General features: G+C 44.6%; 1 protein-coding gene and 1 pseudogene across 1 annotated transcript in view; both read right to left on the bottom strand.

The window, feature by feature from the left end:
* sncb (synuclein, beta) overlaps positions 1–20,792 on the bottom strand; it is a 180,765-nt gene extending 159,973 nt beyond the window's left edge. The window contains exons 1-4 of the mRNA XM_041193647.1: positions 20,702–20,792; positions 20,302–20,445; positions 19,754–19,792; positions 17,114–17,265 (exon numbers count right to left, since the gene is read on the bottom strand). Of these exons, the coding sequence (XP_041049581.1) occupies positions 17,114–17,265; positions 19,754–19,792; positions 20,302–20,422 (312 nt within the window). The 5' untranslated portion in view covers positions 20,423–20,445; positions 20,702–20,792. The remainder of the gene's footprint in view (positions 1–17,113; positions 17,266–19,753; positions 19,793–20,301; positions 20,446–20,701) is intronic.
* LOC121280960 lies at positions 9,145–9,374 on the bottom strand (annotated as a pseudogene).
* Positions 20,793–21,268: the final 476 nt, after the last annotated feature.

The raw sequence follows: 21,268 nt of genomic DNA, 5'->3' as shown, positions 1-21,268 counted from the left end.
TTGCCATTGTGAGATTTGAACTTTTGATCTTGGGGTTACAAACCCAGTGCCATAACCACTTGGCTATTTAAGCCAAGCCCTATGGGTAGTGTAACTCTTTTGAGTACAAACCCGTTTCCATCTGTTTCAGATGAAGTTACATTGTTTCATAGTTTGCCATTGTGAGATTTGAACTCTTGATAATCTTTTAAATGAAAATCAACAAAATTGGGATAAATCAGGCACAGCCCCTAATTCAGGTCAGCTGTAAAACCAAGGACAAAAATTAAAGGAACCTTACAAACTTTAAATCAAAATGTGATTAAAGGGGTCAACAAAACACCCCAGTCCCCGCGGTGCCCACCGAGCATGGAAGGCCTTGAGAGTGTCAGCAGACACCGCGTGCTCCCTCTCCAGGAACATCCGGCAGCGAACGTAGCCGCGGAAGAGGGACAAACAATCGGGCGGGACTCCCCCGTCGATCACCCGCTGCCTGGACCTGTTAATGGCCAACTTGGCCAGGCCCAGGAGCAGGTTCACGAGGAGGTCCTCCTCCTTCCGGACCCCCTTCCGCACCGGGTGCCCATAGATCAGGAGCGTGGGGCTGAAGTGCAAACAAAACATCAATAAAAGGTTTTTCAAATAACTAAAAAGGGAGTGCAGCCTACAACACCCTATGTATTCATGGTGCATGGACTCCACAAGACCGCAAAAAGGGCACGTGTCCTGAGAGTCCGTGAACCTATGCATCCTCTTATTATAGGGGACTGCTGCATGCAACACCCTCCAACCCAGGTCCCCGATAGAAAGGGGGAGGACACCTCCGTAGAGGGCCTCCCATCGGGGGCCTCCGCTGCCGGACGGCAACAAGGAACGCCAGGGCGTGTCCGGGCGACGGACAAAGCCGAGAAAATGGAAGGTGTGCAGCAGCAGTCTGTACAAAAAGCCCCTCTTTGCCGTGCCAAAAGGCACGGAGGGCATGTCCCCGAGGCGGCTCATATTGCGGGGCACCAGCACCCGAGGGAGGGTTCGGGGCTTGGGGCCAATGTGGAATTCTGTCCGAACAGGGGAACGTTCAGACGGAAGACCACCGCGCACCTGGGCCACCTCAAGACCCAAAATAACGTCGGGTCCGAGCACGACCGTTCTCAGGTCTTGGATGGCATCGGCTGCGACCTGGACACTCACAGACGCGCGTCGCGCCAACTCCTGTGGGAGCATCCAGCCCAGTCCTCCGCCACCCAGCACGTCCCCGATCCTGGTCACCCCTGCGGCCATAGCCCTCCTCTTCGCCAACCACTGAAAAGGACAGAGGGGCGGATTCCTGAGCAGCGGCTCTCTGACGATAGCCGCTACTCCTGACAGGGGAGAGCTGCGTCGCGAGGCGACCACTTTCCAGACTTTGATCAGGTCCTGGGTAAATGACGGGCAACGCCTGCAAGGAGCCACCGAGGCCCAGCTGTTCTATAAACAGGAGCTGCACGTCATAATTCAGGCCGTGCACCTGACGGAAGAAATACGTCGTCAGGGCACACCATCTAGGAGGAGGCTCGACGTAGAGGTATCGCTGCAGGGTCTGAAGGTGGAAAGTCGCCACCTGTGTGCGTAGGCACACTAGCGCCTGACCACCCTCCCTAAGCGGGAGACTCAGAACCTCGGCAGCGACCCAGTGCAATCTTTTGTCCCAGAAGAAGTCGACTAACAATCTCTGGATTCTTGTGACAAAGTCCGGGGGAGGGGTCAAAGTGACCAGCTGATACCACAACATGGCGGCGATCAGCTGGTTTATGACCAGAACTCGACCTCGGTAAGATAGCACTCGGAGCAGTCCTGTCCAGCGCCGCAGGCGAGCGGTGACTTTCGTCTCCAGTTCCTGCCAGTTTGCCGGCCAGGATTCCTCAGCGGGGCAGAGATGGACCCCCAGGTAGAGGAGGCTGGTCCTGCTCCAGGTGAAAGGCCTGAGCTCCTCGGGTAGGGGATCCATCTGCCACTGACCGACCAGGAGTCCAGAACATTTACCCCAGTTGATCCTGGCAGTAGAAGCGGCAGAGTAGACCTCCTGGCACTCGCGCATCCTCCGCAGGTCAGCCGGGTCACTAAACATAAGGAGCACGTCATCGGCGTAAGCCGAAAGGACCACCCCGATGCCCGGCCCGCGCAGAACCAATCCCGACAACCTCCTCCGCAAGAGGCGCAGGAAAGGCTCCACGCAAATAGAATACAACTGGCCAGACAGGGGGCAGCCCTGACGTACCCCTCTCCCAAAGCGAAGGGGCGCCGTCAGGGACCCGTTAACCTTCACTAGACACTCCGCGGCGGTGTACAGAAGTCGGATCCGGGCGACAAAATGCGTCCCGAACCCGAAAACTCGCAGAGTTCCCAGTAAGTATTCGTGATCCACCCTGTCGAACGCCTTCTCCTGATCGAGAGACAGGAAGGCGCTCGACAGACCAGCCCTCCGGGAATGGTGGATGATGTCCCAGACCAGATGGATGTTATCATAAACGGTTCGGTCCGGGACGGTGTAGGATTGGTCAGGGTGGATCGTGTGGTCCAGCACGGTGCCGAGCCGAGAAGATATGGCTCGGGCGAAGATTTTGTAGTCCGTGCTGAGGAGGGAGACCGGGCGCCAGTTTTTAAGAAGGCGGAGATCCCCCTTCTTCGGCAGCAGGGCAATCACGGCCCTGCGCCACGAAAGGGGCATCTCCCCGGTAGCAATGCTCTCCCCCAGGATCCCCGCGAAGTCGCTCCCCAAGACGTCCCACAACGCCCTGAAGAACTCCACGGTAAAATTCTAAAGGGGTTGCAGGAGCAGAGAGACCTGGGTGTGTAACTCTTTCGAGTACAAACACGTTTCCATCTGTTTCAGATGAAGTTACATTCTTTCATAGCTTGGCATTGTGAGATTTGAACTCTCGATCTTGGGGTTACAAACCCAGTACCATAACCACTTGGCTATTAAGGCCAAGCCCTATGGGTAGTGTACCTCTTTCGAGTACAAACCTGTTTCCATCTGTTTCAGATGAAGTTACATAGTTTCAGCCATTGTGAGATTTGAACTCTTGATAATCTTTTAAATGAAAACCAAATCAACAAAATTGGGATAAATCAGGCACAGCCCCTAATTCAGGTCAGCCGTAAAACCAAGAACAAAGTTTAAAGGAAACTTACAAACTTTAAATCAAAATGTGATTAAAGGGGTCAACAAAACACCCCAGTCCCCGCGGTGCCCACCGAGCACGGAAGGCCTCGAGAGTGCCAGCAGACACCGCGTGCTCCTTCTCCAGGGACATCCGGCAGCGAACGTAGCCACGGAAGAGGGACAAACAATCGGGCGGGACTCCCCCGTCGATCGCCCGCTGCCTGGACCTGTTAATGGCCAACTTGGCCAGGCCCAGGAGCAGGTTCACGAGGAGGTCCTCCTCCTTCCCGACCCCCTTCCGCACCGGGTGCCCATAGATCAGGAGCGTGGGGCTGAAGTGCAAACAAAACATCAATAAAAGGTTTTTCAAATAACTAAAAAGGGAGTGCAGCCTACAACACCCTATGTATACATGGTCCACGGACTCCACAAGACCGCAAAAAGGGCATGTGTCCTGAGAGTCCGTGAACCTATGCATCCTCTTATTATAAGGGACTGCTGCATGCAACACCCTCCAACCCAGGTCCCCGATAGAAAGGGGGAGGACACCTCCGTAGAGGGCCTCCCATCGAGGGCCTCCACCGCCGGACGGCAACAAGGCACGCCAGGGCGTGTCCGGTCGACGGACAAGGGCGAGAAAATGGAAGGTGTGCAGCAGCAGTCCATACAAAAAGCCCCTCTTTGCCATGCCAAAAGGCACAGAGGGCATGTCCCCGAGGCGGCTCATGTTGCGGGGCACCAGCACCCGAGGGAGGGTTCGGGGCTTGGGGCCAATGTGGAATTCCGTCCGAACAGGGGAACGCTCAGACGGAAGACCACCGCGCACCTGGGCCGCCTCAAGACCCAAAATAACGTCGGGTCCGAGCACGACCGTTCTCAGGTCTTGGATGGCATCGGCTGCGACCTGGACACTCACAGACGCGCGTCGCGCCAACTCCTGCGGGAGCATCCAGCCCAGTCCTCCGCCACCCAGCACGTCCCCGATCCTGGTCACCCCTGCGGCCACAGCCCTCCTCTCCGCCAACCACTGAAAAGGACGGAGGGGCGGATTCCTGAGCAGCGGCTCTCTGACGATAGCCGCTACTCCTGACGGGGGAGAGCTGCGTCGCGAGGCGACCACTTTCCAGACTTTGATCAGGTCCTGGTAAAAGACGGGCAATGCCTGCAAGGAGCCACCGAGGCCCAGCTGTTCTATAAACAGGAGCTGCACGTCATAATTCAGGCCGTGCACCTGACGGAAGAAATACGTCATCAGGGCACACCATCTAGGAGGAGGCTCGACGTAGAGGTATCGCTGCAGGGTCTGAAGGCGGAAAGTCGCCACCTGTGTGCGTAGGCACACTAGCGCCTGACCACCCTCCCTAAGCGGGAGACTCAGAACCTCGGCAGTGACCCAGTGCAATCTTTTGTCCCAGAAGAAGTCGACTAACAATCTCTGGATTCTTGTGACAAAGTCCGGGGGAGGGGTCAAAGTGACCAGCCGATACCACAACATGGCGGCGATCAGCTGGTTTATGACCAGAACTCGACCTCGGTAAGATAGCACTCGGAGCAGTCCTGTCCAGCGCCGCAGGCGAGCGGTGACTTTCGTCTCCAGTTCCTGCCAGTTTGCCGGCCAGGATTCCTCAGCGGGGCAGAGATGGACCCCCAGGTAGAGGAGGCTGGTCCTGCTCCAGGTGAAAGGCCTGAGCTCCTCGGGTAGGGGATCCATCTGCCACTGACCGACCAGGAGTCCAGAACACTTACCCCAGTTGATCCTGGCAGAAGAAGCGGCAGAGTAGACCTCCTGGCACTCGCGCATCCTCCGCAGGTCAGCCGGGTCACTAAACATAAGGAGCACGTCATCGGCGTAAGCCGAAAGGACCACCCCGATGCCCGGCCCGCGCAGAACCAATCCCGACAACCTCCTCCGCAAGAGGCGCAGGAAAGGCTCCACGCAAATAGAATACAACTGGCCAGACAGGGGGCAGCCCTGACGTACCCCTCTCCCAAAGCGAAGGGGCGCCGTCAGGGACCCGTTAACCTTCACTAGACACTCCGCGGCGGTGTACAGAAGTCGGATCCGGGCGACAAAATGCGTCCCGAACCCGAAAACTCGCAGAGTTCCCAGTAAGTATTCGTGATCCACCCTGTCGAACGCCTTCTCCTGATCGAGAGACAGGAAGGCGCTCGACAGACCAGCCCTCCGGGAATGGTGGATGATGTCCCAGACCAGATGGATGTTATCATAAACGGTTCGGTCCGGGACGGTGTAGGACTGGTCAGGGTGGATCGTGTGGTCCAGCACGGTTCCGAGCCGAGAAGATATGGCTCGGGCGAAGATTTTGTAGTCCGTGCTGAGGAGGGAGACCGGGCACCAGTTTTTAAGAAGGCGGAGATCCCCCTTCTTCGGCAGCAGGGCAATCACGGCCCTGCGCCACGAAAGGGGCATCTCCCCGGTAGCAATGCTCTCCCCCAGGATCCCCGCGAAGTCGCTCCCCAAGACGTCCCACAACGCCCTGAAGAACTCCACGGTAAAATTCTAAAGGGGTTGCAGGAGCAGAGAGACCTGGGTGTGTAACTCTTTCGAGTACAAACACGTTTCCATCTGTTTCAGATGAAGTTACATTCTTTCATAGCTTGGCATTGTGAGATTTGAACTCTCGATCTTGGGGTTACAAACCCAGTACCATAACCGCTTGGCTATTAAGGCCAAGCCCTATGGGTAGTGTAACTCTTTCGAGTACAAACCCGTTTCCATCTGTTTCAGATGAAGTTACATTGTTTCATAGTTTGCCATTGTGAGATTTGAACTCTTGATCTCTTGAGCTTGGGGTTACAAACCCAGTACCATAACCACTTGGCTATTTAGGCCAAGCTAAAGGGGTTGCAGGAGCAGAGAGACCTGGGTGTGTAACTCTTTCGAGTACAAACACGTTTCCATCTGTTTCAGATGAAGTTACATTCTTTCATAGCTTGGCATTGTGAGATTTGAACTCTCGATCTTGGGGTTACAAACCCAGTACCATAACCACTTGGCTATTAAGGCCAAGCCCTATGGGTAGTGTAACTCTTTCGAGTTAGTCTTGGGCTTGTAACTCTTTCGAGTACAAACCCGTTTCCATCTGTTTCAGTTGAAGTTACATTGTTTTATAGTTTGCCATTGTGAGATTTGAACTCTTGATACTCTTTTTGAGTAAACCTGTTTCCATCTGTTTCAGATGAAGTTACATTGTTTCATAGTTTGCCATTGTGAGATTTGAACTCTTGATCTTGGGGTTACAAACCCAGTACCATAACCACTTGGCTATTTAGGCCAAGCCCCATAAAAGGGGTTGCAGGAGCAGAGAGACCTGGGTGTGTAACTCTTTCGAGTACAAACACGTTTCCATCTGTTTCAGATGAAGTTACATTCTTTCATAGCTTGGCATTGTGAGATTTGAACTCTCGATCTTGGGGTTACAAACCCAGTACCATAACCACTTGGCTATTAAGGCCAAGCCCTATAAACACATTTCCATCTGTTTCAGATGAAGTTACATTCTTTCATAGCTTGGCATTGTGAGATTTGAACTCTCGATCTTGGGGTTACAAACCCAGTACCATAACCACTTGGCTATTAAGGCCAAGCCCTATGGGTAGTGTACCTCTTTCGAGTACAAACCTGTTTCCATCTGTTTCAGATGAAGTTACATAGTTTCAGCCATTGTGAGATTTGAACTCTTGATCTTGGGTTTACAAACCCAGTACCATAACCACTTGGCTATTAAGGCCAAGCCCTATGGGTAGTGTTGTGGTGGCAGTGGGATGAAGGATTCAAATAGCCATTAATTGGCCACTTAAGGGCCTTAATAGGCCCAAGGGTGGGCTTGAGAGTCTAACACCTCCCCTGTGCCCTGTAAAAATTCAGACAAGTCAGGTTGGATGGGTAGGCAGCAGACAGGATTTTACGTGCCGCACTCCACCTCCAAACCCACCGGCAGGGGAGTGTAAAATTCAATCTCTTGTTTTCACATTAAATCCAGTTTCCTTTCCCTGGGCGCTGAGCAGTAGATTCAAGTCTTCCAAAATCGGACCTAAACAAGCATCAATATAAAAACAATTTCTGTGGAAATATGCCTGGTGTCATTTTGCTGCTTCCCCGCTGAAGCTGCACTGAGACCAAAAGGTTTGTGCAGAGGAAGCACAGATGGGAGTACATCACTTTGCAGTTCACTGCACCAATATAGCAATATTTGTGTCATCACACTGTCACATCTTCAGAATTTAAAAAAATTGTGATATTATCAGAGTCTGTTTTTTTCCTAACAACACTATGGATGTACCTACACCAGATGGACTGCAGCAGTTCAAGAAGGCAGCTCATCACCACCTTCTCAAAGGTCAATTAGGGGTGGACAACAAATTGCCAGTGATGTCCACACCCCATGAAAACACTTGATTTGGTACTGGATAGAAATCTCTATGAAACAACATTCTACTTAAACACAGCTGTCTTAATACAATCTCACAGATTAACCATCCAAACTGCCTGTGATGAAGATTGAACAATGTGAAATGATGATGAGGATATTCTCAGATCATCCAAATGCCCAAAGCAGCAAGGTTATAATATAATAATAGCACCAATTATAAAGTTTAAAACACTACTTATACCAATGGGTATAATTGCTTCAGTGCTGGGTAGAAAAATATCAAACTCCATCAAAAAAGGGGATGGAAAATCATTCTACAATATCAATCCTTCCTCCCCACTTTTTGATTGTGACATTGGTGGTAAGCCATTCAAATAAGTCACTGTCAGTTTGTAATCAGCAATCTCCAAAGGTTTTAATGATGTTCTTACTGCTCTTTTTAAAAAGAAAAGTTGACTTTACAAAATGTCTATTGGTTCCACTCCTGAGAATTAAAAAAATCTGTTTTTTTAATTTGAAAGTGCATTTGTCAAATGTCCTGGAAGGGTCATGGTTTGAATTCTTGATTTGAAGCAGATATTATTCATCAGATTAATTCATGTCCACCAATAGCCCTCTTATTATTGAAAGGATCTGGAACATTGTTACAGCTCAATATTTGGACGGACTGTTTCCCAGAATTTCCCAAAGGGGGAATACATGATTTCATGATATGTTGCTAAAAATTAGGCCCAATAAGATTCCTCCCTTCCTCTCATCTTAAATAATAAAGTGACATTTGCAGTTTTACAAACCAACAGTACAAATACTGGATCTAGGGAGCTTTAGGAAATTATGACTAACTCACCTGCAATTTTGTCATCTGTCTTAATCCTTTGGGGTTGAAGATATCACTTCCCAAAGATTTGTCTTAAGTCCCATTATTTTCTCTATTACCAAGTTGTTATTTAAACTAAGTTCACTAAGGCCAGGATTTCCCAGTTGGCGAGCAGGTGGGGTGGGGCCTGCTCACTGATGCATAAAATGACATGGGTGGAACTCCCGACGTCAGCCCACCCCATTTAAAGTTTCAGGTAGGCGGGTGCTCAGCAGAATCAGCTGTGCACCCGCCGATCTGTCAATGGTGAATTGAAGCCATTGACAGAGTCATTAAACTAATAAATGGACCTGCCTGTCCAACCTTAAGGTTGGCGGGCAGGCCAGGAGCCCTGGTGCACATTAGAAAAAGCAGGAACCTCATCCACAGGTGAGATGTAATTGAAATGTATGTAAAAGTTATGGACATGTCCCAACTCATGTGACATTAAGTAGTATGTCATTAATGATCAGCTGTCCTTTTTTACTAACAGGCAGCTTGATGTTCATTCTTGATCATGCACAACTTAGAATTACCAGAAAGTAAAGCATGATTTTCTTAAAAAAATAAAGTTCAGGATTAAGATCATCAGGTTTTAAGTTACAGCCCAAAAGGAACATGAGAGAAGCAGATTTGTTGCTGACATACAGCAGGTTGTGGATGGGGAAGTTAAATGTAGTGTGATTATAGCCAAGCCCTGCATATTCAATGCACAATCTTTAAGCTTGCTCATGTTTGTGTGCCAAAAGCAGGAGACAAACTGAATAATGATTTCACTCGAGTCTCAAGAGCTCTACATCAAAAATCAAAGTAGCATTAGGTAGAATGATGCCAGGGTGGCCAGCAGCTCCATAACATAGTCAGAGGTGCAGGTTAGTTTTGCTCTCTGTCCAACACTCATCTGAACTAATCCTTCTTTCCAGCCCTTGATGACCTGATTTTCACCGATCTTAAATTTAAATTGCTGAGCTCGGTCCCTAGAAGAATCAAACTTTGTTCCATTTTTTTTTTCAATTTTTCAGATTTTTTATTGCAAAGCCAATCTCCCTGAGGCAGCACTTAGCCTCAGGGAGATCAGTGAGCTATTTCGTGCGCATGGCTCAGGAAGTACCCCCCCCACCCCTTCCTGCCTGCATTGGAAGCACACTCGCTTCCTGGCAGACGTCACACTGGATGGGCCTTAATTGGCGCCGATCAGAGGCATGCCTCCACACACCCACTCTTAAACTTCCCCCCCAACGAGGGGAAAATTCTGCCCTAAGTTCTTCTTCTTAACTTATTTTTGGGTCCCTTTTTACAAGTACTCACTTAACAAGTCTGCCATTTCTTTATTGTCCATTATTGTCTCTCCTACCTGTACCTTAAATAAAACCATATTTTCCTGTACTCTTTTAACATATTTAGGAAAATGCTGTTTGATTTGATATTCTTTGCAAATTTTTTTTTGCAAATTTTTTTTTTGAACCCCATTACTTTCCTTGTATCCATCTGTTGCTATTTACAACTCTTCCCGTCTGCTGGATTTTCACTTTTCCTTCTATTTGCCAATGCCTTTTCTTTGAACTTGACAGGGATACAATAAATTAGCAATCACTGGTTGATTTATTTAAAAGTTGAAATTGAAGACAAATGTCAAATTATCCCATTACACTACAGTACCACAATTTACATTACACTGGTGAGCTATAAAGCAAATGTGACAGCAATACAACTCTTGGGGGAACAGCACATTGTTTTCTGGGCTGTTCTGAAAGCAGTTGTGCTACTATTGTATCTTCAGGTATTGGGGAAGGCCCAAGGCCAGAGCTATATATTAGAATTTGCAATTGCAACTTTTAAACAACTGCATATACATCATTCCTAAATGATTATGATTGGTACTGTATATTTTCCATACCCTTGTAAACAGGGCAGAATTAACAGCACCAAATGCTCCAATGTAGAACTGCTTCTACTTTAAACAGCTAGCACAGTTATTCTAGTAGCGATGAAGATAAAACCTGCATTTAGCTTCTAGACCGCTAATTGTTTTCATAGCCTTAAAGATGACATGATAGTCATGATGCTGTCTATTCTACAAATCATTATGTCTTGTCCCTGTGATCCATGAACAACAAAAAAAAACTTTGTGGGCTTTTTGGAATTGTCATAATGTTCCTAAGGCCTTCAGTGCAGTAGATTGTAAAATATTTTCAGTGTCTGTTGCTGATAATTCATCCTGACTCCTGTCATGAATAATTTGTTCTGCCTCAGCCTTTTCTCTGTGTGAGCTTTGAAACTGACACAAATTGTAAGGATGATCAGTGGAACTGTGAATTTTGGTCAGGAATCCAGATTGTAGACCACACCCCTCATTCCGAAAATCTAGTATAATCAGACTTATCATTCTGCTCATATTATAACCAGGACGTAAAGGTGCACTTCAAATGCCCACTATTGCATAGTATTCAGAAGATATGCCAGACTTTCTAACATAGCTCAAAAATGTTGCCAGTTACTGTGTGGCTTTTATATCTATCCCAAAGGATAGATTTAGAGCAGAATTTTTCTGTCGGTGTGTAGGGGGCGGGGCCTGCATGCCGATTCGTAAAATGACACGGGATGATGTCAGGTGGAACTCCCGATATCACCCCGCGTCATTTATATTTTGGCTGTGCGCCCGCCGACCTGTCATTGGCCTACTAAGGCCATTAAGAAACCAATTCAGCTTATTAATGGACCTGCCCGTCCAACTTTAAGGTTGGCGGGCAGGCTGGGAGCCCCAGCGGGCTTGTGAAAAAACATGAAACCTCATCCACTGGCAGGATGAAGCTTCATGAGGGTTTTCAAATTTTAATGAAAGGTTGCAATAAAAGCTATGGACACGTCCCAACTCATGTGACAGTGTCACATGAGGGAACATGACAGGGAAAATTTTTAAACTCCTTTATTAAAAGTTTCAAAATGGAGCTGATCTCCCTAAGGCAGCATTTAGACTCAGGGAGATCTGTTCGCATGCATGCACGAAAGATCACACTCTTGGCTGAGGGAATCTGCACCCCCCCAGCCCACACAGGGAGCGCATAGCGCTTCCTGGTGAACGTCACGTTGGGCGGGCCTTAATTGCCCCACCCAAGCAAAATGGCAGTGCGCCCCCAACTCGGGGCGCTGATCGGGAGCCTACCCGCTCGTGCCCACTCACACTCTTCCCCCCCTATTGGGGGGGTGGAAATTTTGCCCTTAGTGTTTATGGACAATAAACGGCTAACTTCCATATTGTAGCTTGATGGATTGGGAATAGATAGGACTAGCTCCATAAATAGAGGCATAATCTGCCCAGCGTTTAAATGAAAAGTAGCTACCAGAAATCTATTGTATGTGTTTTTTATTTAACATCTTTGTCTCTGGAATGCTGTTAAGACAACAGCTTCTTAATCTCTGCTCAGTTAGACCAATTTGTTTAATTGGGATATTTGAAAACCTCCCAAACTGCCAAGAGACAAAAGGAATGAAATATTGCCTATTTGCATGATCTACTAGAATCCAGAATCAGCTTGGGAGGCTCAATGGTCTATTCCTGTTCCTATATACTGGAAGCTCCTTTTTTTAATAATCTTCAGGAGTAGTTCAGAAGTTCTTACACAGATACACTAAATTTGGTAAAAATTGATCAGATATCATGTCAACACAAAATGCACAGTTGAACAACAAAAAAACTTTATTTTATTAATATATCTGGTAGCGCATTTTCCCCGATAATGCATGACACTAAGTTCTGTTCAAACAGATAGATGTTAACATAGTAAGAGTAACATAGAGGCAGTTTAAGACAGGAGAAGACCTTGAGGCAATTTAACTGCCTTATAGACAGCATTTTGTACATGTGTTTCTAATAAACCTTAATCATTCCCATTTGTTGAAAAGAACCTATCATTTCACAAACTACTTGCTCACCAAACTTTCCATTATTTAAACTGATTAAATGGCTTCTTAACAATTTGAAAAGTATTAAAGATCTTTATTGCAGGTACAGATGACTGCCATTCAAAAAGTCGCATATTTCAATATCATATGTTCCAATTCATACATGCCATTTCATTCATAGATTATCAATGAAGATGAATAAAGGGCAGTTAATCTATTTTTGACTAAATAAAATGTCATTTTAGGTCACTTAGATTTACCCCAGTTCATCAGTCCACTTTACTGCTCCACAGGGGCTGATTCTTTAAAAGTTTTGTTGTTTCCTGCATGATTTGCCAGTAAACAGGCAAGGTGCATGTGTATTCCATGTTGTCCTTTAATTGTAACAATGCAGACTTTAACAAAGGTTTACATTTTTAAAGTTATTAATTCCATCCTCTTTTAGCTCCCCTTTATCACTATTACCTTGCTGAGAAAGCATGTTCAGTATCAAGCAGCTTTTAAAAAGTGTACCCATCCCAGCTCCAGACATCCTAATCGAAACTGAGAACCCACATTGTAAATAATCAGGTCCAAAGCCTTGCATCCTGTTACTCTGTGGTGCATCATATTGAATACCACTGTGTTGTGCTGCAGCCAGTCCTTCGAGTTCACAATTTGAAGAAGAGTAGAAATTTTTCTATAAATTTAAAACTCACAAAGACCTATTCTTGGGTGAAAAATAAGATTTTGCAAATAAGAATTTTAGGAAGAAATCAATAAAATTAATTGGGGATTATATTGAATAACACCTGAAAACGAGCAAGGAGATCATAGTTCATGATTAACCCACGCTGGTTCATTGTGTTGCAGAGAACAGTTAAATTGGTGTTGCTTATGTTTCTAAATGATAGCTGCATCCAGCCAGCACTGCATGTGCCGTACATTGGCTTCATGCATCAGCAGGGAGCCAAATAACATGACCGGCAAGATTACTAAAAGTAGCCTGTGTGTTTTCAAATGGAGGTGCATGGCGAATGCAAGAAGTGGTGCTTTTGGGCTTTGATACTTTGAGGAATGGCTGAAGATAGCAGTAAGCGAGCACCAAGATTTTTGGATAGCACACTGGTGGTCTTAGTGCAAGAGGTGGCAAGAAGGAGAAACATCTTGTATTCATAGTGGGTTAGGAGGTCCACCAGCCACATGCTCAGGAGGTAGTGGGAAAAATTAATGACAGATATTAATGCCAGGAGTGTTGCTCCAACAACATGGGTACATTGAAAAAGGAGTTCAACAATCTGAAACAAGTCATTAAGATGAATGAGCTCATCCTTAAATGGCATATCCTACCAACTCCACTACTAGTCTCGTCCACTGCTCAATTCTCTACACTTTCATCATCCCACCTATCAACATCTCAGTTTCAGTTCTTGCATTCAATTACCTCACCTTCACATACTGTGCACTGTTGCAAGCCTTGCAACCAGAACACAGCACTGACAGCTATTCAACAATGACAGCCACATCACACAAACTTATTGCGGGATGCTTGTTGACACATTTAATTTCTTGCTGGAGAAAGTAGCGAGTAACATGAAGCAGCAGGAAACAAGATTGGAGGGCAAGTATGCCATCCTTGGAGGAGACTGTAATGGCCATCATGGAAAGTAGCGGCATTGAGGCTGAAGCAACTAGCACAGCTGGACAGGACTGATGGTGAGGGGTCTACATACACAATCTCATCACATAACATTTCCTGATTTACAAGCTGCAGGTGATGTAAGCACACTTCTTATTTTCTCCTCTTTCCTCACCACAACCCAACCGGTATTTCTTTTTTTTAGATACCAGGAACTGGAACCATCCCAGTCAGAGGAAAAAGAGGAAGAAGACAGTGAAGATGATGAGACACTGTCTCCCAATCTTACACTTATAATCATCAGGTACTGACACTAGGTGTACTTTTGAGGCCAGGACAGAGTAGGATTTGCACATGGTTTGACACCATACACAAGTCCATTGGAGCCAGAACAGGAGAAAGGATAGTGCAAATTGTTATGACTTGGCTGATGATATGTGCCAGGTGGATCAAATCCAGAGGGAAACTTGATCATGCTATCACAATGGTTTTGTAATTTGTATTTATTTCGAGGTGCATGCACTGCATTCAGAAGCAATAAGTCCACCAAAACTTGCAAAGATTAAAAAAAATAAATTAAAATATTTATTAACAAAAGGGGAGATTTCAAGCACAGACATAGAACTATTACTACTATAATAACTCCTAAAACCTGACTCTCAGTTGCACCCCTGTTACAATAGTCAACAGTCCCAAAATAGATTTTTATATTTTAAACAGATCCAGCAAATTAACAAAATAAACTAGACAGAGGAATTCCAAATGACTTTTCTCCAGCTCCAGTTTCTGTAGACAGCAGGCTTATGCACAAACACTGGAGGCTTTATTAAGGCTATTTCACACACTTTTGTTAGAGCTCACAATGCCTTCTCCTGACACAGCCTCATTCTCCTTTGTATATGTTTCCCCCTTTTTAATGTGTAAATTCCATTGTTTCCATCGGCATGATTTTCCATTTGGCGTGCAGGTGTGCGCCCAACATGCCAGAACATTAAATGACATGCGATAATCGCAAAGTCGTTCGATATTTCGCAGGCATGCGCTGGAGTCGGCTGTGCACCCACTGATAATTGATAGGTCTATGAAGGCCATTAACCAGGTAATTAACCTGAATTTTACATTGCCCATCCAACCTTATGGTTGGCAGGCAGGTGAAAAGGCAAAGCAGCCTTTAGGTTTTTTAGGAAACCTCATCCATGAGCGGGATAAGGTTTCCTGAAGCTTTTACAAACTAAATAAAAAACACTTTTGTAAAATAAAACCATGTCACATCTCATGTGACACAGTCACCTGAGGGCACATGTTTCATTAAATTTTTATTGTATTTATTTATTTTTTTAAAAAGCGCTTCAATCTCCCTGAGGTAACTCTGTGCCTCAGAGAGAGTGAAGCGCTCTTTTGCACACATGCACGAAAGAGCGCTGGACCTGACTTTCCCCCGTCCCCCTGCCCGCAAAGGTCATGTTCAGCGCTACTGTTTGTGATCCACCCAGGGCAGGCCGTGAAATCGCGGTGTGGAGCCGATCGTGGGCGGCAGTCGGCTCTGCGACCATCTCCATCCGCTCCCACCGTGCCCGCCCGACAAATGGAAAATCCTGGCCCATGTGCCTTTGGAACTTTACTTTTCTCATATTACAAATCTTTTCATGTTGCCAATATTCTCATTAACCTCTTTGAAATTCAAATCTCCCTTCATCTATCTAAAAATGCAAATTCCTTCCATGCCTTACATGCTAAGACCCTAACCATGTTTACCTACTTAGCATATTAAAGACACTTCTACACCTTACTTCTTTTGATAAGTTCAATTTGCAGTCTGCTTGGCTACAAAATGTAATTAAATCACATACAGGCAGAAAAACACAACCCCCTATAAATCTACTTTACAATAAACCAGAAAAATATTATGAAAATTTTTATACTTTTGTAACAAGATGAAAACTCACTACTGGTCCTCTGCAGAAGAGACAGTTAAGGACTTTGATGGGCCTGGCTGCTGAAGAAAGTTGATGAGTATGCTCAACCAAATGTTTGGTGCACTGGAAAGCCAGCATTCAATGTCAAGTGGAATGGAGAGTTCAGAATCAACTTGGCACAGGGCTTTGAGCAAAACTTGAAGCCCATCCTTTCAACATGAAAGAGTGGTCACCTCCATCAGCATTGTGGAACTCGCCATGATGCAGAATCTGCTGGTTGATGTCAAAGCTTGCTACACAAATAGATTGCAATGCAGCACCAACAGCTAATATCAAAGGTCTGAATGCTGCACTGAAAGGTCAGAATGTTGCCTTGCAAGCTGAGACTGCTGCTATTGTGACTCTGAATACCCCTGCCCAAAGGGGCTTTCAGAATGTCACAGCGGTCCATCAATCTGTCTACCAATAAATCAGTAGGATTGCTGAGGCAGCTCCTTGGAAGGGTGGCAATGGCTTGATGGAGCACAAACCCTGTTATCCATTTGCAGGATTTCAGCATTTGTGTTCCTACCCCTGCCACTCTGCTAGTGCCCTTGCTGTTCCCCATCAGCCAGCCAGACCTGACTGCTCTGGCCCAGGCTGAAATAGTACACTCTTGGCACAGAGCAGCTAAAGGAAATAATCCAGCAACTAATCTGTAGGTAGTTCATGATCCTTTTAAATAGCACAGGTTTGGGGGAAGTGGCAGGAGGAGGGAGGGAACCTTCAGTCCATTTAAGTCATGTTCTGCTGTGCCAGGTTAAGATAGGGCATTGGATGGAATGTAAAGTTTGAAAATGACAGTGATAGCTTCAAATCACTGATTGACATCTTAATTTGTCTGCTCTTCGTGTTGCCATTGGTCATTAGATGCGCATGCATAAACCAAGATAAACCATACTGTACATTTCCCATTAGAAGTCAGTGTGTGCATTGCAGACCCCATCATCGAGCGTTAGGTGGCTGCATTGTGCCTAAAAATGGTACTATACAGCCAAATTTATCCCCCATTGAATTTCTATGTTAATTACTGCCTATAATGGAAATTATTAAGAAGAGTTTATCTCAAATCCTGAGGCATTTAAACAGCTTGCAGATATGAAAATCTAAATAAAATTAAGATCTTCAGTTTCATGTATTGTGTACTCACCGTATGCTGGGTGTTACATGCTTTTTTCTAAGTGTACAGCATTAATTCAATCTGAATAGTTTGATGTATGATTACAGCATCAGAGGATGGGGTGTGCATGTTTGATGAAGGCTCACCTTTATTTCAGATGGGAAATCTTCCTTTTTCACCAGACCGGTGGCTGCTGCGATGTTCCCAGCTCCATCCACTGTTTTCTGAGCCACAGCTGAGACCCCAGTGATAACAGCACCACCCACCAAAGAGGCCTGCTCCTTTGTCTTCTCCGCCACTAAAAAGCAAGCATCAGTAAACTTTGATTCCTATTCAGAGGGAGCTTTTCTTATTTAAATTCCTTCTTTTCAATGCCACATTTCAAATCAATTTATAATTAATTACTTAAACTGATTTTTTGATTATTGATTTAAAAAATGATCCTCCCACCATTGTTTCAATGCAAGTCCAGATTCACTGAGAAATGTTTCATTTTGATATAAATTAACTTTGATGTGAAGAAAAATAGAATTCATGTATGAATACAGGAATATTTTAAATAACGAAAACAAAAAATGCTGGAAAAACTCAGCAGGTCTGACAGCATCTATGGAGAGAGAGGCAGAGATAACATTTCAAGTCCTTGAAATATTGAAAGATAGACTTTGGTGCGCCATTCAAGATATTTGGCTCAACAGTAATGTAAATAAATTGACCATTTGGAGGTTTTTTTGCGATATTAAAAGCACTATGTGAATGCAGTTTTTATTTCAACATTTCAACATTTCAAGACTCTCCCTCAGACCTTCGAGTCATATGGACTCGAAATGTTATCTCTGTTTCTCTCTCCACAGATGGCTGTCAGACCTGCTGAGTTTTTCCAGCATTTTTTGTTTTTGTTTCAGATTTCCAGCATCAATATTTTTCCAATATTTTAAATAAGTTGTCTGACCCTCTACTGCTAAGTGTTATTATTTTTAGCTGTCAAGATAGAAAGTTCTACCCTTGAACATCATGTAGCATGAATACACAAAGGATAGGATTGTGAATGTGCATATCTGTATCAATTTTAAAATACATGGTCAATAGCTTGAACAGTTTAACTTGGTCAAGATATCATCTTTCAAACTTTTCAAAAACACTGAATGAAATTATTATTACAGTGAGGTGGTCATCATCCTGATCTATTGTGGTTTGAGTAGAGCAATTTTGTATCTAGAAAGTCAGGAAAACATTCTTCTTTATACCAATAAAATTTAGCAGTTTCTCACTGCACTGAGTGTGTTTGTTATCCCTTAATTATCTAAAAATATCCTGTCCTCTTCCTTCCACAAAAAGACACATACTATTTAATCACACAGCTTTGTTTTTTTCTTTCCCTTTCCTTTTGGTCACTCTGACCACAAACAACTACTACTTGTCAAATGGGATATGGAACAGATTTTTGTTTTGTGTTGTTTTTTTAAGATATGAGAATGGTTCTGAAAGAAAACTCATATTCCTTTAAAGATAGAGTTTGGTGTGCCATTCAAGATATTTGGCTCAACAGTAATATAAATAAATTGACCATTTGGAGGTTTTTTTTGCTATATTAAAATCATTATGTGAATACAGTTTTTATACAGTCTTTTTAGTCAGTGTGTTACTTTTATGAGTCAGTGGCAGCAAAGTCATGAAGTCAATTCTAATTCCATGGTGCACAAAGTAGGAGAAATAAAATTCCAGGTGGTTATAGGGCTCAAACCCATTTGTCAATTTGCAGGAGGCATTGTAATTCTGGTCTCCTGGTGTATGGAAGTGTACAGCCTAGAACTGCAATTCAGCAACGAGGCATATTAATTTTTTTTGTATTAACAACATGAATTTGTCCCTGATTTTATATTTCCACATTTTAGCGTGATTTGCACAAATGTACATAATCAAACTTATGTCCATAGTATGCCCGCAGGCCTGCACCCTGAATTGGTTAGAATATCACCTCGACGGTCGTCCTTCTCCGTTACAGAAGTATATAAATAGATATGTTTAATATATAACTATAGTACCTACAACCGTTTGAGCACAGAATGCTTTCGGCATGTGCTGTGTAACTGCAGTTTTAAAATAATTAACAGATCTCTTGGTAACCTTATATTAATCAAAGCCATGTTGTTCCTGAATACCACTACCCAAAAATTGCTAGATGTAATATTAGCGAACCGGTCATTAAAATTAGCATGACATTACTTTGTCCATTTTTTTTTGGAAAATGGGCTTTTTTATAATGGGTAATCCTTCCCATTAAATAGTGAACAAAGTCATGATATACGAAGATATTAGGCATTCACGCATTAACATCGCACATGGTAATTCTAAACTTGTATATATATTTACAACTTCATTGTAACAGCCAGGTTAATGCAGTGATAAGTCACCTTTTCTAAGAAACGTTTCACCTTACTGAAAATTATCCGTGCATTTAACTTCATTTGCAACACAGTTCACGCATGTACAGGATGACAAGTTACTTATTCAGCCACAGGTGCACTGTAAATGCAACTACACTTCCGTCACGTCACGCTACGTCGAACTGTGTAAGACTTACTGGTGTCAACGGATTGATCTATTTCTGAAATTAACGTCCACAAATCTAACCAGCGCAGAACCAACATCTTACAACAGCCCTCGATAGTGACAACAGAAAGCCTTTGATTTCGGCACATTGATGAGCGCGAGTACAAAACTGTGACTTCTGCACCGTTACACATTTCAATTATTTTATTATGTAAACATTCATGTGAAATTACCTGAAACGACACTTGAAACACCTTCTTTGGTTTTGGATCCTAAGGAAAGGTTGAATATAAACATCGTTATCCTCGGGCAATTGTCTGAATTCATAATTTTGCAAACGTTTTTGCGATCCCTTGAGAATTTCCCATTTCTTGCTGAATGTCATGATCATTTTTGCTATTTTTATGACAGACGTGAAACCTGAATGTGTTGGACGCCACATCCTTGGAAAGAGGATGTTTTTCACTGTACTGGAAGAGAGTGCCATATGGCTGGTCCATCTGCTGAGCGGAAATGAAACCTTTGAATCAGACCCGAGCCAACAACGAAAGCAGCTCTGGTCCGAGAATGGGTCGATCCCGCGGGATTAAACGTTTTCTGTTTATTTTTAACAACTAATACAGTTAATTTGTATTTCTATTCAATAAAAAAAATCGCTTTAGCCCATTATAATGTCATGACTGTAAGCCACCCATCCAGTCACTGTCGAAAGGGAGGTTTCATTGTATAACTGGAAAGGCGACACTACTTTCCATTACACTGGCTTTAAATTTGTACATACCAACATATAGCACTCCCTCTTTAGTCTTCTCTGCCGCTTCTGCTACACCCTGTTTGGTTTTCTCAGCTGCAGCAGCCACTCCTTCCTTCGCTTTGGACAATCCTTTCATGAAAACATCCATTTTGGTCCTCGATCAGTGGAACGCTGTAGAACAAGCATCTACTAAATCTGATTTATTCACCCTCAAACAGCCAAACATCAGTGAAGAAGATAACAGGCACCGACTGAAAATTATACAAGCATCAGTACTGACCTTTGTCAGACTGGATTATAATGGATTGAACAGATTTGATCAAAATATCATGTGGGGGGTGGGGGTTTGTGGGGGGAGGGGGCTTTCAGATTAAGCAAGAATGGAGATCATCCAGTTCGGCAGTGATAATACCACCGATTAACTGACCTGTAGCCTGAAGCTGCTGTCGTGTTGTCTGTAGTGTGCTCCCTCCAAGGCTCTTTCCCTCCTCTTCTGTACCTATTGCTCTCCAGAAAGAGCGTGTGATTTCATCAAAGTGCCGTGCAATCACACACGGACACTCGCACATCCTCGCACTCTCCCCCCCACCACCCCCTCGTGCATTATAATTCCCCTAAGACAAGTCACATTATTTTCACCAGTAAGCACTTTGTCCTTTGTACGACTCCGACTTCTGTCCTTTCAATATACCAGGAGTCTTTTCAGTTTAATGTGGGAGGGCGAATCCTTTTTTCAAACATGTTTGTGCCGTTCTGCCCACCCTCCTACATTAATGGTGATGAATTAGGCATAATCTGCTCTGTAAAATTCTGCATTACAGAGAATTTTATTTCGATAGAAAATAGTGCCTCCATACATAGATAGATGCCTTCGGTGTGTGTTCACTTTGGAGCACCTTAACCTAGCCATATTTATTTCCTAAAGTTTCCAATGAATTAGAAACTCGCTAATAAGGTTGGCGGGGAGCGGGGTGGGGTGGGGGGGCGGGGTTCA

The sequence above is a fragment of the Carcharodon carcharias genome, chromosome 8 (assembly GCF_017639515.1).
Source record: "Carcharodon carcharias isolate sCarCar2 chromosome 8, sCarCar2.pri, whole genome shotgun sequence".
In the NCBI taxonomy this organism is placed as follows: Eukaryota; Metazoa; Chordata; class Chondrichthyes; order Lamniformes; family Lamnidae; genus Carcharodon; species Carcharodon carcharias.
Note: the sequence above shows the minus strand (reverse complement) of the source record. Positions and strands in the feature narration are given on the sequence as shown.